Raw genomic sequence first — 12,779 nt, forward strand, 5'->3', positions numbered from 1 at the left:
GTTATTAAATACAGCCTCCGGGCTCACCCCGCAGGGCTCTGCACTCACAGGGTGAGGCCCAGAGATTCTGTGGTGCAGCCAGCAGGAAGCATCCAGAAGGAGCAGAAGGCTCTGTGGGCTCAGCAAGACTGGAGTTCAAGTCCTGGACCCACCACCTCAGAGTCCTGGATGTGGGGCAGGGCGTGTCTGAGCCCCGGTGTCCTCCTTGTAGAGTGTGAGGACAGAGGGCCCTGCAGATCCAGTCCCGCATCTCTGGGTGGAGGCGTGGCCTCCAGAAGGCCCACCCTCTGGGTAGGTGGGAACCTGCACCCACCCTCACCTCACCTCAGGGAGGGTGTGAGACTGCACACAGGGAGCAGAGCAGGGCGGGAGGGGCCTGGTGGGCCTTGGTTCTGCCTGGGGATGAAGAGGGGCACTGCAGTGTCCCCTACCTGCAGAGAGAGAGACCACCAGCATGCTGGGTGCCCCTGGTGCCTGGGCTGGGGGCTGAGGCTTGACCACCAGCATCTCCCTCCTCCTCCTCTCTAAGGGGCTGTAGCTGGGCAGGGACTCAGGGCCGTGGACCTCTCCCTGAAGGAGCCTGAACTGGTCCTGCTGTCACCCCTTTCCCTGGGAGGAGAGAGACACTCAGAGAAGCAGAGAAAAGGAGAGAGAGACACACAGAGACACAGACTGACTCCTAAGGAGATGCCAAGCGGGTGGCAGAGGCAGGGAGCTGAGGGAGAGAGGAGAGGCCCCAGCTGGCCCAGGTCAGGACCAGCCCCTCAGTGTGCAGAGCGGGGCAGGGAGCCCTAGATCATTGTTCCCTTTGCACTGACCACAGAGAGGCCCTTTTGCAATATAGGAAAAGAAGCCAGATTGATAAAGGAAGTTCCAGTCACAGCAGGGGTGGGCGGGCTTGGGGAAGGCCCCTACCCTCCTCAGTCCTCCGAAGGAGCCTGGTCCTCGCTCTCCTGGTGCTGAGACTCCCCGCAGGCGGCCCCTCCACAGGACTCCCCTCTGGCCTTGAAGGCTCTGCTTGTCTTCTCATCCCGGGAGGAGGGCAAGGCCATGGGTCTGCCCCTGCTGCTGACCCTGCTGCTGCCCCTGGCATCTCTGCAGGCAGGTGAGAGGCCGGGACTGTCCTGCTCTGCCCAGGGTCACAGCGACCACCCCCCCGGGGAGGGGCTATGGCTGGGTGTCTGTAGAAGTGTCCCCTGGGGTAGCCGGCCAGGCCTCCCACCCCCAACAAACAAAGAGCTGGTCCCACAGTGCCGGGTCCCCCCAACCCCGCACCCTCCTCCCCGCCCCAAGCCTGGAGAGGGGCTCACCCAGGCCAGAGGGCCAGTCCTACCACCTGTCACACATCCCACTGTAGGTGAGGGTGGCTGACGGTCTGGGGTCACCTTCAGAGTCTCTCCCTCTCCCTCCCTCCTCTAGGTCACCGGGCAGAACCCAATCCAAACACTGCCTTTGGGATGAACCAACCAAAGAAACTCTCAGCCCTCGAGGGTGACTCCATCCACATCCCCTTCTTCTTCTATTACCCCTGGGAATTACACAAGGTTCCCAACGTGAATATATTCTGGAGATGGAAACACTTCCATGGGAAGTTCATCTACAACACGACCCCGATGTTCATCCATAATGATTTCAAGGACAGGCTCCTCCTGAACTGGACAAAGGGTGGGAAGAACGGCTCCCTCCAGATCTCGAAACTGCGGCGGGAGGATGCGTCTAGCTACTTCTGCCGGGTGGAGATGGACACACAGGGAAACGGCAAGCAGATGTGGCAGTCCATCGAGGGAACCACACTCACCATCAACCCCAGTGAGTCCAGCTGTCCTGCCTGAGGCTCTTGGAGCCCACTGGGGTCTTGTCTCCCAGGCCTGGCCCAGGCCCCCTCTTCCTTTATTCTCTCAAACTCCTCTCCCTGCCCCCTCTACTCCTCCCCAGGCCTCTATCAACCCCTTTTCACCTTAATCTTCCCCAGCCCTGCGCTGCCTCCCTTGCCCATCCTCCTCTCTGCCCCCTCCCTCATCCTCAGGCCTCCGCCCTCTGGGCTCCCAGCTATTCTCCTCTCTTGCTCCAAGCTGGGGCTGCCCCTCCCCTGCCCTCATCCCATGTCCTCCAGGTGACTTGACATCTTTGGGATGTGGCTGCCTCCCCTTTGTCATGTGTCCATGTGTGGAGACTCAGCTACCCCGTGTCTGTCTCCCCACGGCCATGAGCTCAGCCCACACACACAGTAGGTATGTGGTGGCCACCAATGGTGGCCCGAGGCGTCCCGTGTCCCCATCACCTGTTTCCCATCTCCCCCTTCCTTCTGCTGCTCTGTTCCCCAGAACATGGCCCTCAACGCTCCCACCCCCATCCCACCTCTTTCCCATCTCCTCTTCCCCGGCTTCCACCCTCTTTACCTCCTTGCCTCCCCCGCACCTCTCCCTGTGTGGCTCTAGTCACACTGTCCCCGTTGTCCACCCTGATTTTGCTCCTCTGTCCTGGTCATGACGAGGCAGCAGCAGCGGTAAAGGCAGCTCCCGCTGACTGTGCCCTGCCTCCCGGCTGGACACCTTGGCAGCATCACCCCAGCTAAACCCCAGCTAACCTTCCCCACGACCCCGGTAACAGTCGGCCCTTCTGCCATCCTCCTGTTACAGGAAGGGAGACCGAGGCTCACACAGCAAACACCTGCCCGAAGTCACTCCTGGTGCAGGTGGGGTTTGACCCCAGTTTAACCCCAGAGCCTCTTCTCTTAACCATGAGCCGCTTGGCCTCAGGTACTGACCTGATCATCTTGTTTTGACTATTTTTCACCTAATAATGGCCGTGTAGCATCAACGGATCTCCCTCTGTCATTCAGTGGGGCGTTGGAACTTGAACCTCAGTGTATCTGACTCCAGGGCAGAGGTGAGGGGTTCTCTCCCAGGCACAGGCAATAAAGGAGTGTGTTGTCTGTAGATTATTTTTTTGAAAATCGTCTACGTTTGTTTGCTTTTTATAATCACTTGTGCTGGCAATTCTAAGCAGTATCAGTGATGAATTTCTGCTCCCGGCTGGGATGGACACTCCCCGTGTCTCCCCCTCGGAAAACCATTGCCCCTTCTTGACCACTATGCTGGTTTTAAAGCAAATAGATAGTGACTCACAACCTGAATTAAGCAAGACAGCCTTGGATTAGTATTTCCTGTACCTCCTCCATATTTCCTTAAATGGCCTTTTTTGAGGGACTTCGTCTCTCCTTAAATCCCTCTTCTTCCTTTCCTAATTCTTCCTTCTTTTTCTCATTTCTGTGTTTCAGTCACGCTTACTGTGAGTTTTTTCATCAATAAGTTAATTTTTTTCAATTAATTCAATTAATTGGGTGGTCATGCTCATTACTTTTTGAAAGATACAAGAAAGTAATAAAAAGAAATGTTTTTAATCCCAGTGAAGTACCACCATGCAAAAACATCACACCAAAGGGATATCTGTAGCAAACATATCTCATAAGTTTGAGATTGGCTTATTAATTTTTTTTAAAAAACGGTTTACTTTTGTAGCCAAATCTAATTATATTCTCATTTGTAGTTTTTCTCTTTTATTTCTAAGCTGAAAACCCCACATCCCACTAGGGGTGAAAATATTTTTTCCTAAATTTTGTAAGATTTGATTACTTTTCATAATAAAATTCTTCAACATAGTGAGAATTTATTTTGGTATATAGTGTGAGATAAAGAACTAAGTTGATCTTTATACCAAGAAACAAATCAGTTGTCCTTACTTCATTTACTGAATATTTTTTCTTTTTTCCATTGATTCATAGGCCTAGCTTTTAAGTTCTTTTGTAGAATAGCATCCATTTCTGGTCTGTCTATTCTGTTTCACTAGTCTGTGTTTTCTTATATTAGTATGACACTGTTTTAGTTATTATAACTTTATCATGTTTCAATGACTGTTAAGACTTTTTCCATCACAACCACATATTTCTTCCTCAGAAACTTTGTTGCCCGCCTATTCTTCCACATAAATGTTAGAATAAGTTTGCCAAGTACCTAGAAAAATGCTTATGTTGATTTTTTAAATAAGAATTGCATTAAACGTATAAAGCAATTGACAGAAACTGAAATCAGTATGATGTGCAATCTTCTCACTGAGGAAAGGGTCCTATTTTATATCCCTCAGTAAACCCTTGTAATGTTCTTCCAAAGATCATGTAAGTGCCTCACAAGACTTTTTCCTATTCTCTACTTTTATTATTAATGTGCAACATTTAAAAATGTATACTTGTTATAATTTTCATTTTAAAAGCAATGCATAAATTCTGGCCAAGATGCTGGGTTATACGCACATGTTTACCTCCACTCCCTCCCAAAATCTACTAAAATGACAGCAAAGGGAATTTTTTAAGACAAAAACCCACAAGGACAAAGTATTTGCAATCCAGGTGAACAAAAACAAAATTGGGGACACTGGAAACAGATAGACTAATGTAACTGGCTCAGGAGACCAGAGGAGTTAAACCCTAAGCCACCAGCAGGGACACCCAGAAGGAAGGCGATTTACACTGCAAAACCCTTTAAAGGGTCAGGAATGGCAGCTCCTAGTACTTGTGAAACTGGGGGTGGAAGGGGGTCTGAAAACTAGAGGACTAGTTGAAATGTATTTAAGAAGCAGAGACACCTCCGTACCCCCACCCACAACCCCAGCCAAAGAGTGGATATTTGCTTTCTAGAAACGATAATCCACAAGGAGCCTGGGGGGAGTACCCTGGGGCCTAACTGGCAACAAGGATTTAGTTCTTAAATCTGGAGATTTGGTGAACTGATGAGACCTTAAACAACTTGACCCCTGTGGGAGCCTCCTAGGATGCAGGTAGCCAGGCTGGTACCCACAACCCACCCACCAAGGGCAGAATATTAGGAGACTCTTCTCTGGGATATCTATCTGATGGGCCTGAAAAGATCTAGAAATCTAACAGATCACTCTACAGCCCACTAACTGACATGCCTTTTCTGCTATAACACACACAGCTTCCTGTATGCTGGGAGCCAAGGGGGTAAGGTGATTGGGGTCTCGGCCTTGCGCCAAATCCTCTGCACTAAGGATTGTACCCTCACCTCAGCTGTGCCCAGGTTGCTTGAGGCTACAGAAGCTGTTTTAAAAATGACTGAACTAAACATTTAAAGAATGCTTTTCCCATGAAATGCAGAGAACAGAACAATCTGGGGGGAAAGGGCATCTGGAAGAATCCAAAATTATGAAAGGAGATTAAAATTTTCAAATAACTATCATCCTCAGAGAGTTAAGGAATTTCATGTATATAACACAAAAGGGTGCTTTACAAAGGAGCTTCTGAAACAAAAAAAGGTCTTGGAAATTATAGGTATACTAGCAAAGATGGAAAACTCAATAAATGATTGAAAGATGAAGTTTGGGGAAATATCTCAGAAGGTAGAAAAAAATTCAAAGATTTGGATATTGTAGTGGGTGAAAAGCAGCCCCCCCAAAGGTCATGTCTACATCCTAATCCCCAGAACTTTATACTGAATAATGTGAATACTGCCTTATACTGTTGGAGATGTGATTCAGTTGAGGAATTTGAGATGAGATTATCTGGGATTATCTGAGTGGGCTCTAAATACTAATAAAAGTGTCCTTATAAGAGAGGGGCAGTGGGAGGTTTGACACAGATGGAAGAGAAGGCAGTGTGACCACAGAGGCAGAGACTGTAATGAAGCAGCCACCAGAAGCTGGAAGAAGCAAGGAAGAGATTCCACTTCAGAGCCTCCCGAGTGAGCGCAGCGTGGCTGACACCTCGATTTCTGACTTCTGGCCTCCAGATCTGTGAGTAAACTTCTGTTGTTTAGAGTCACCCAGCTTGTGGCAATTTGTCATAGCAGCCATAGAAATGTAATATAGGAATTATAAGGAAGGATAAGAAAAATTGAGAATTGGTCCAAGAGTTCCAACCCCTGAATTCTAGTTTTAAAAACAGAAAAAAGAAGCCCATGGGGGAAGAAATTATCAACAAAATTACTCTAGAAATTTTCCAGAATGAAAGAACCCAGCAGAATGGATAAAAATAAAGAGACCAACCCTGGGGCACTGCAACATGAAATTTCAAAACACCAGGGATAAAGGAAGATCCAATACATTTCCAAGGAGGAAATAAATTGGCCACATAAAGAGATTCAGGAATCAGAGTGGCTTGACTCTCTCAATAGCAATAGAGGAAGCTGGAAGACAGTGGTTGAATGCTGTGAAATTCCAAGGGAAAATTATTTCATTTATTCATTTAACAAATGAAATAACAAGCACTGACTGAGTGACTATTATATGTCAGGTCCTAATCTGGGCACTGGGATAAAGGAGTTAAGACAAAAAAAAAAAAGTATTATTTGTCTCAGAAAATCATCAATTTCACAGAAATTTTTTAGAATTATCAACCTATGATTGAGCACACACTCACTCATGATTTCAACAGACTCTTTGTGGTTGTTAGATCTGCAGGAGTCTTATCTGTCTTCTTGTTTGTTTTTTCTCTAACCACTTCCTGTATTTGTTATTCCTTCTGCTGTTCTGTTTCATAAAAGCATTTATTCCAACATAGGTTTTCATTACTTTCAAACTATGAGTTTCCTTAGAGCTGGCTCCTCTCTGTTTGGTAATTTTTTTCTTTGGAAATTGACTTTTCATTCATTTTAAAAATTTCTTCCCATTTTAAATAATTACAGCATTTAATACTATGAATTTAGCTTAGAGTGTGGTTTAGTCATATTCCAGGAGTTTTTAAAAAATACATCCTGCTCTTGTTTTTATTTTCTAAATAGCATGCCATTATATATATTTATTTGACTAAGAACTTAAAATTTTTTGTCTCAACTGAGTGATGGGATTCACACTTTTATTATTAATTTCTACAAGTGGACAGAAAATTCAGTCCACACTAACCTGAAGATTTTATTGGAGTTGGATTTTCTGTATGTAGCTTAGTATTATGTCAATTTTTTTTTTTTTTTTTTTTTTGCGGTATGCGGCCTCTCACTGTCGTGGCCTCTCCCGTTGCAAAGCACAGTCTCTGGATGTGCAGGCTCAGCGGCCATGGCTCACAGGCCCAGCCGCTCCACGGCCTGAGGGATCCTCCCGGACCGGGGCACGAACCCGTGTCCCCCTGCATCGGCAGGCGGACTCTCAACCACTGTGCCACCAGGGAAGCCCTATGTCAATTTTTTAATGGTGCCTTAAACATCTACAAAGATACAATCTGTGTGTAGGAACTAAAGTTCAATACATATTAACTTAACCATAATAATATATTTCCAATATACACTAGGTGCTTTACAGATGTTTTCTCACTTATTAAGACAATCATGTAAAATGACAAATACTGTTTGAATCCACTTCTGTGAGGTACCTAGAGTAGTCAAATGCTTAGGGTCAGAAAGTAGAATGGTGAGCGCCAGGGGCTGGGGAAAGGGGGAATGGGGAGTTGATGTTTAATAGGGACAGTTTCAGTTTGGAAAGATGAAAAATTTCGGAAGATGGATGGTGGTGATGGTTGCACGATAATGTGAATACACTTGATGTCACTGAACTATACACTTAAATATGGTTAAAATGGTAAATCTGTGTTACGTATATTTTACCACATTAATTTTTTTGATCCTGTGACTTAGTTGTCCCTATTTGTAGGTGATGAAATGAGGTTCTGAGATCACTGCACTGATCAGCGGTAGGGTCAGGATTTAAACAGAGTGATGAGGATTCAGGGCTTCCAGCATCTGCCCTTGTTACTCCCCTCCCTGTGGGAGAGCTTCAGAGACTTGCTCCCCACCCCCCCACATTCCCCAAACTAGGGAACAAGATGTGACAGCTTCACCCAGATGCCTCCAGCCCTTTAGTGAAGAATTTGCATATTTCTCATGTCTTCCCAGCCACCAACACAATTCAAGTCCCCACCACCACCAAGACAACCACTCAAGGTCCCACCACCACCATCACCACCACAGCTGGCCTCAGGGTCCCAGAGGGCAAAAGGAGTTCATGGTCTTGGCCCTTGAGTAATGAAGCTACAGTCGGGTTGGCACTGGCCAGCGCTGCGCTCATAACTGCAATTGTGGGGCTGACTGTGTACCTCAGGTGGAAGAGAAGCAAAGGTAAGTAGTCTGGGACCCCCAATCTCTCCCCAAGATTCCCAGCTGGGTGTTTCTCAGAACACTCCTGCATCTGAATGACCATAGATGCCCATTAAAAATGCAGATCCCCGCTGGGCTTGAGATCTGAGCTTGGGACTCTGCATTTTTAATGGTCTCCTCAGGTGGTATTTGTGTGTCAAGTTTGGGAACCACTGCTCAAGACCAATCCCTCTCCACAAATCTGATCGTTTCCAGTTCTTTTCATTTGACTTAATCATTTCTCATTTGTCCTCACCTTTTAGTGCAAGGGTAGGGAGGGTCTGCCCTGGGAAATGTGAGAGAACAGAAGGGACAGGAAGGTGGCTCCACTCAGCAAGCACTGGTTGGACACCCATTTTTCAGGGTCTGGGTTATAATTGGAGGTGCAAAAGTAAATAAAGCACAGGCCCTGCTTTCAAGGAACTGGGGGATAGGAGGATATGGGGAAGACAGTTGCCTCAAGGGCTAATGGCCTCATTTGCAAATAGCTATGGTAGGTTGGGAGGAAGGAGGGGTAATCAAGGAGGACTTCCCAGAAGAAGTGACACCTGCAAAAAGTCTCAAAGAATGAAAAAGAATTAGCCAGGTGGTGAGGGTGCTGTAGAGGTCACTGTCATTCCAGGGGAAGGAAACCATGCTGGGAACTCTAAGCAGCTCACAGCTGTGGAGGAGGCAGGAGATGAGAGAAGAAGACCTTGGAAATCACACCCCAGAGCCTCTGATCCCAGCAGCAATGTGATAAAGCAAAGTGGCAACCTCAGCTTGGCCTTGCAGATAACAGAGTCTGCAGTGGAAGGGCCAGAGGTGGGCCAGGCTGGGGTCAGTCTAAAATTGTTATTTTAGCTCTGCAGAGCAAAAACCACAGTGGTTGTGTCCTGAGAGTGAGGATGAACGTTCAAGATGTAGAGAAAATGTGACATAGTCACTGAGGAAATGCAAGATGGTATTTGAGGATCAACTCAGATGAGAAGCCATAAAGCATCATTGCACATGACTGTTTTTTTTCAGCAGTATTCAACCATGCAGGTTTAGAAACCTTTAGGAATTGCTGATTAAAAGTTGTGTTCAGGGAATTCCCTGGCGGTCCAGTGGTTGGACCCTGTACTTTCACTGCCGAGGGCCTGGGTTCGATCCCTGGTTGGGGAACTAAGATCCCGCAAGCCGTGCCACAGCCAAAGAAAAAAAGTTGTGTTCAGCTGCTAGCATCAGAGAACAGAAGTAACAGTGGGTTAAGTAACACAGAGGGTTTCTTTTTTCCTCATCTAAAAGGATCTGGAGCCAGAAAGCAGAGGACACCGTCCTTAAGCACTCAGGCTCCTAACTTTCTGCTCACTGTCCTGGATACTGACTTCTATCCTGAAGGGTGCTTTATGGTGCAAGATGGCTGCTAGGACTCCAGGCATGATTTGTGAATCTAAACAGGAAACAGGATGTAGGAGGAAAGGACAAAAAGACTATGACCCAGCTTTCTGTCCTCCTTTTAAAGAGCTTTCCTGAAAGTCCTACCTACAACTTCCCCTTAGTCATAGGTCCCACATCTATCTGTAGGGGGGCACACTGCCACTCCAAATAAAATCAAGGTTCTGTAACTGAATAAGAAGAATCAAATGGATATTGGGATAAGCAAATAGCATTCCCTGCTTTAGGACACATCCAGGATTGAAGATGTGTCAGCAAGTGTGGCAGAAGGACAGGGGAACACAGGAGGTCAAGGAGCGAGTAAGAGGGCACAGATGGAGAGTAGAGGACTCAGCAGGGAGCCTGGATAACCTGAAAGAAAGTGGATCATCAAGAGACAAGAGTTAGTGAGGTTAAGCACAGGTACAGAGGGATGATGACAAAAGAGAGCTGGAAGGAAAGACAGTAGTAGCATAACTATGATACTAGCATTTACTAGGTCAGAGGTCTCAGCTCGAGTGATTAAAAAAAAAAAGGCCCAGGGTGTGGCTGAGTGGAGCAGAGGTCACTGGAGTTGGGGGAAGTGGGCAAGTCCAATGTGTTCAGAAGGTGAAGGGGCGCAGGGTGCAGGGAAGAGCTGCTCTCCTGATGGGTGTTGAGGACAAGGCAGGACAGGTGTGGGCAGCCTCAGGGTGCCTGCTGGGTGCAGGCTCAGAGTCCCAGGCCCTTCCCAGGCGGGTTTCAGCCGAGCTGCTTCGCTGCTCTGGTCTCTCCAAGGATTAGCTCAGAGTGGGGCGGGGCAGAGAAGGCAGGCAGGAGACAGGCCTCCATGGATGACACATTGACACACTGTTGGTCCCCCTACAGGTCTGCAGACTAAAGCCAGAACTCCAGCCAGGTGAGCGCTTCTCCTCCAAGGGGGGAGGGGATGCTGTTTTGTGAAGCAGGAAGTTTCTTTCTGAGAACAGCACTAGGGAGCCTTTCACAGCCCCTCCCCTCCTGGACTCTCCATCCACACCCTCCCAAGTCCCCTAACAGGCCAGGCTCTTCACTTCCGGAGGCTCCAGCTCTTTAAAAAATCGAGAACAGTGGACCAGCACTTTCTCTGATTCTTTCCCAGAACATCTCCCTTTGTCTTTCTCTGGCTGCCCCTTTCCTCCTTCATCCCCAGTTCTCAGCCTTTTCCTCTGTTCATCCTGGTTTCTCTCCACCTCATCCTTCCTGAACACACCTACCACCTCCACGTTCTGTCCTCTTTCTTGCCCCTCATCCAATCTGTCCTTTTCCCCTGTGACGCGGGACCTCTAGCTGCTCTGCCCTCTGTCTTTTCTCAGATCAACTTCCCTCCTGGCTTCCAGCCTGGCTCCCTCTCCTTGGGCCCCAGCTCCTCTTCCTTTCCTGAGCTCTTACCCTCCTCATGGCCCACCTCTTTCCTTTCTCCATCTTTCCTTCCACTTCCAGGCTTTTCCTTCTCTCAGCCCCTCCCTCTTTTCTCTCCCTCCTGACTCTTGACAGCTGCGCTCCTCGGACCCCTCCCCATGGCGATGGCCAGGGGACCTGAGATTAGCTTCCTGGTTTTAACTGAGGTGCTGCGGCAGAGAGAACAGAAACTCCCCCTCCTGCTTCTGCTCCCTGTGCCCCTGCAGTAAAGCCGCTTCTCCAGAACAATCCACCTCAGTCAGCACTCAGGGACAGGGCTACAACGCAAATGACTCCTCAACCCCGTCCAGGCGGCCTCCTTCGGAGAGCCTCAGACCTCTGCCTTCATCTTCCGAGTGTGTCCAGGCAGGTCACAGAGCCCCCACCAAGAGAACCAGCCCGATGCAGGTGGTAACTCTTTTCTGCCCAGCCTCTGACACATCGCCCCCTTCCTGTTCCCACACAGGGGATCCTTCCAAAACCCAGAGGAGAAATACGAGAACATTGGGAATAAAGGTAGGTCCTGCCGCCATCATCCCCGCTCTCCACCTGGGCCGTCCTTCCCCCCACACACCCCCTCCCTACACATGTGCCCTCAGCATCCTCCTCTCTCCCCCGCCTCACCCACCCTCCCCCAGACCCTGTTCCTGACCTAAAGATGACCTCACTACTGGAGCCCCCACCCATTTCTCTACCCTTGCTGCCAGGCCACCTAACCCTGGCACTTCTTGATTTTTTTCTAGGACAACATACAGGCCCCAAGCTGGACACCAAGGTAAGCAGCTCAGATTAGGGCCTGAAAGAATTAAAGGAACGTTTGGAGAAGGTGGGGTGGAAGAACAGAGGGACTGTGGTTTCGGCAGGGCATCAGCTGTGGGATTGCGGCTCTAAAATGGGACAGCTCCCCCTCTGCTGCCTAACCCCTTCCCCTTTCCATTCTCCCCCAGGATGATGGCATCTTGTATGCCTCCCTCACCCTCTCCAGCTTGACCTCACCAGCAGCGCCTCCCCACCCGCCTCCCCAAGAGGGCCCCCAGGAAGAGACCCTATACTCTGTCATAAAGGCCTAAGGAGTGAGACTGAGTGAGGACCTGCTTAGAGTCAACTGCACACAGGGATCTCAGTTTCTCATAATCTCCCTGGACAGACACAGACAACTCAGAAGCCAGCAGGTGTTGAAGGCCACCAAGGACCTGAGAGACACACAGCCACCCGCTCCAGTTCCCTCTTCAACTTCCTAGCCCTTGACCACAAAAATAAAAGTCCCTGTACAATTTGCCTGAATGTATCTAAGGAGAAAGCTGACATCACCTTCAACTTCTGTCCTTCTTGCCATAAAGGAACCATAATAGATAGCTCACACCCAAGATCCCTCCCCTAGTACTTTTGTTCAGTGACTGCCTCAGGCCAGGGACCAGTAAATCCCCAAACACTGGTAGTCAGTCTGGAACCCAAGGTCTGTCTCCTAATTTAACCATTCTACTTCCCTCATGATAATAATTAGCATGCATTGTGTTAGTGGTTTACTTCATTTCAGCATCATCAACAACCCTATATGGCACTGGATGTACCATCTGAGGCAGGATAACAAAACCCAGAATGGTTACAGTGTTTTTCCTAAGGCCATGTAGCTAGTAAGTGGCTGAGGCAGGATTTGAACCCAGACCTGCCCTTCTCAGTGTCCTTCTCCTAGGACTCGGGTGTCATCGCCTTCCCAGATCCCTATACTGACAGGCCTCCAACCAGAAAGCATGACGTGCCACAGTGACACGGAGGAGGAGGGAGAGAAGCCAAAAGAAAGCAAGTGGTTGAGACGAACCAAACCAA

The 12,779-nt window shown here is 48.5% G+C and overlaps 1 protein-coding gene across 1 annotated transcript; it reads left to right on the top strand.

Moving 5' to 3' along the window:
* The first annotated feature begins 995 nt into the window (after window positions 1–995).
* PILRA (paired immunoglobin like type 2 receptor alpha) lies at window positions 996–12,022 on the top strand. The gene is made up of 7 exons (XM_065892352.1): window positions 996–1,105; window positions 1,420–1,809; window positions 7,914–8,117; window positions 10,401–10,431; window positions 11,419–11,468; window positions 11,696–11,727; window positions 11,900–12,022. Exons 1-7 carry the CDS (start codon window positions 1,051–1,053, stop codon window positions 12,020–12,022), a joined length of 885 nt encoding a protein of 294 aa, XP_065748424.1. The 5' UTR covers window positions 996–1,050.
* Window positions 12,023–12,779: the final 757 nt, after the last annotated feature.

The sequence above is a fragment of the Phocoena phocoena genome, chromosome 15, assembly GCF_963924675.1.
Source record: "Phocoena phocoena chromosome 15, mPhoPho1.1, whole genome shotgun sequence".
NCBI lineage: Eukaryota > Metazoa > Chordata > Mammalia > Artiodactyla > Phocoenidae > Phocoena > Phocoena phocoena.

Excerpts from the sequence above, each read along its gene's own strand:
- PILRA (XM_065892352.1), top strand. The coding sequence starts at position 1,051 with ATGGGTCTGCCCCTGCTGCTGACCCTGCTGCTGCCCCTGGCATCTCTG. Across the intron at positions 11,469-11,695 it reads CGAGAACATTGGGAATAAAG|GACAACATACAGGCCCCAAG; the intron begins GTAGGTCCTGCC and ends ATTTTTTTCTAG. Across the intron at positions 11,728-11,899 it reads GCCCCAAGCTGGACACCAAG|GATGATGGCATCTTGTATGC; the intron begins GTAAGCAGCTCA and ends ATTCTCCCCCAG.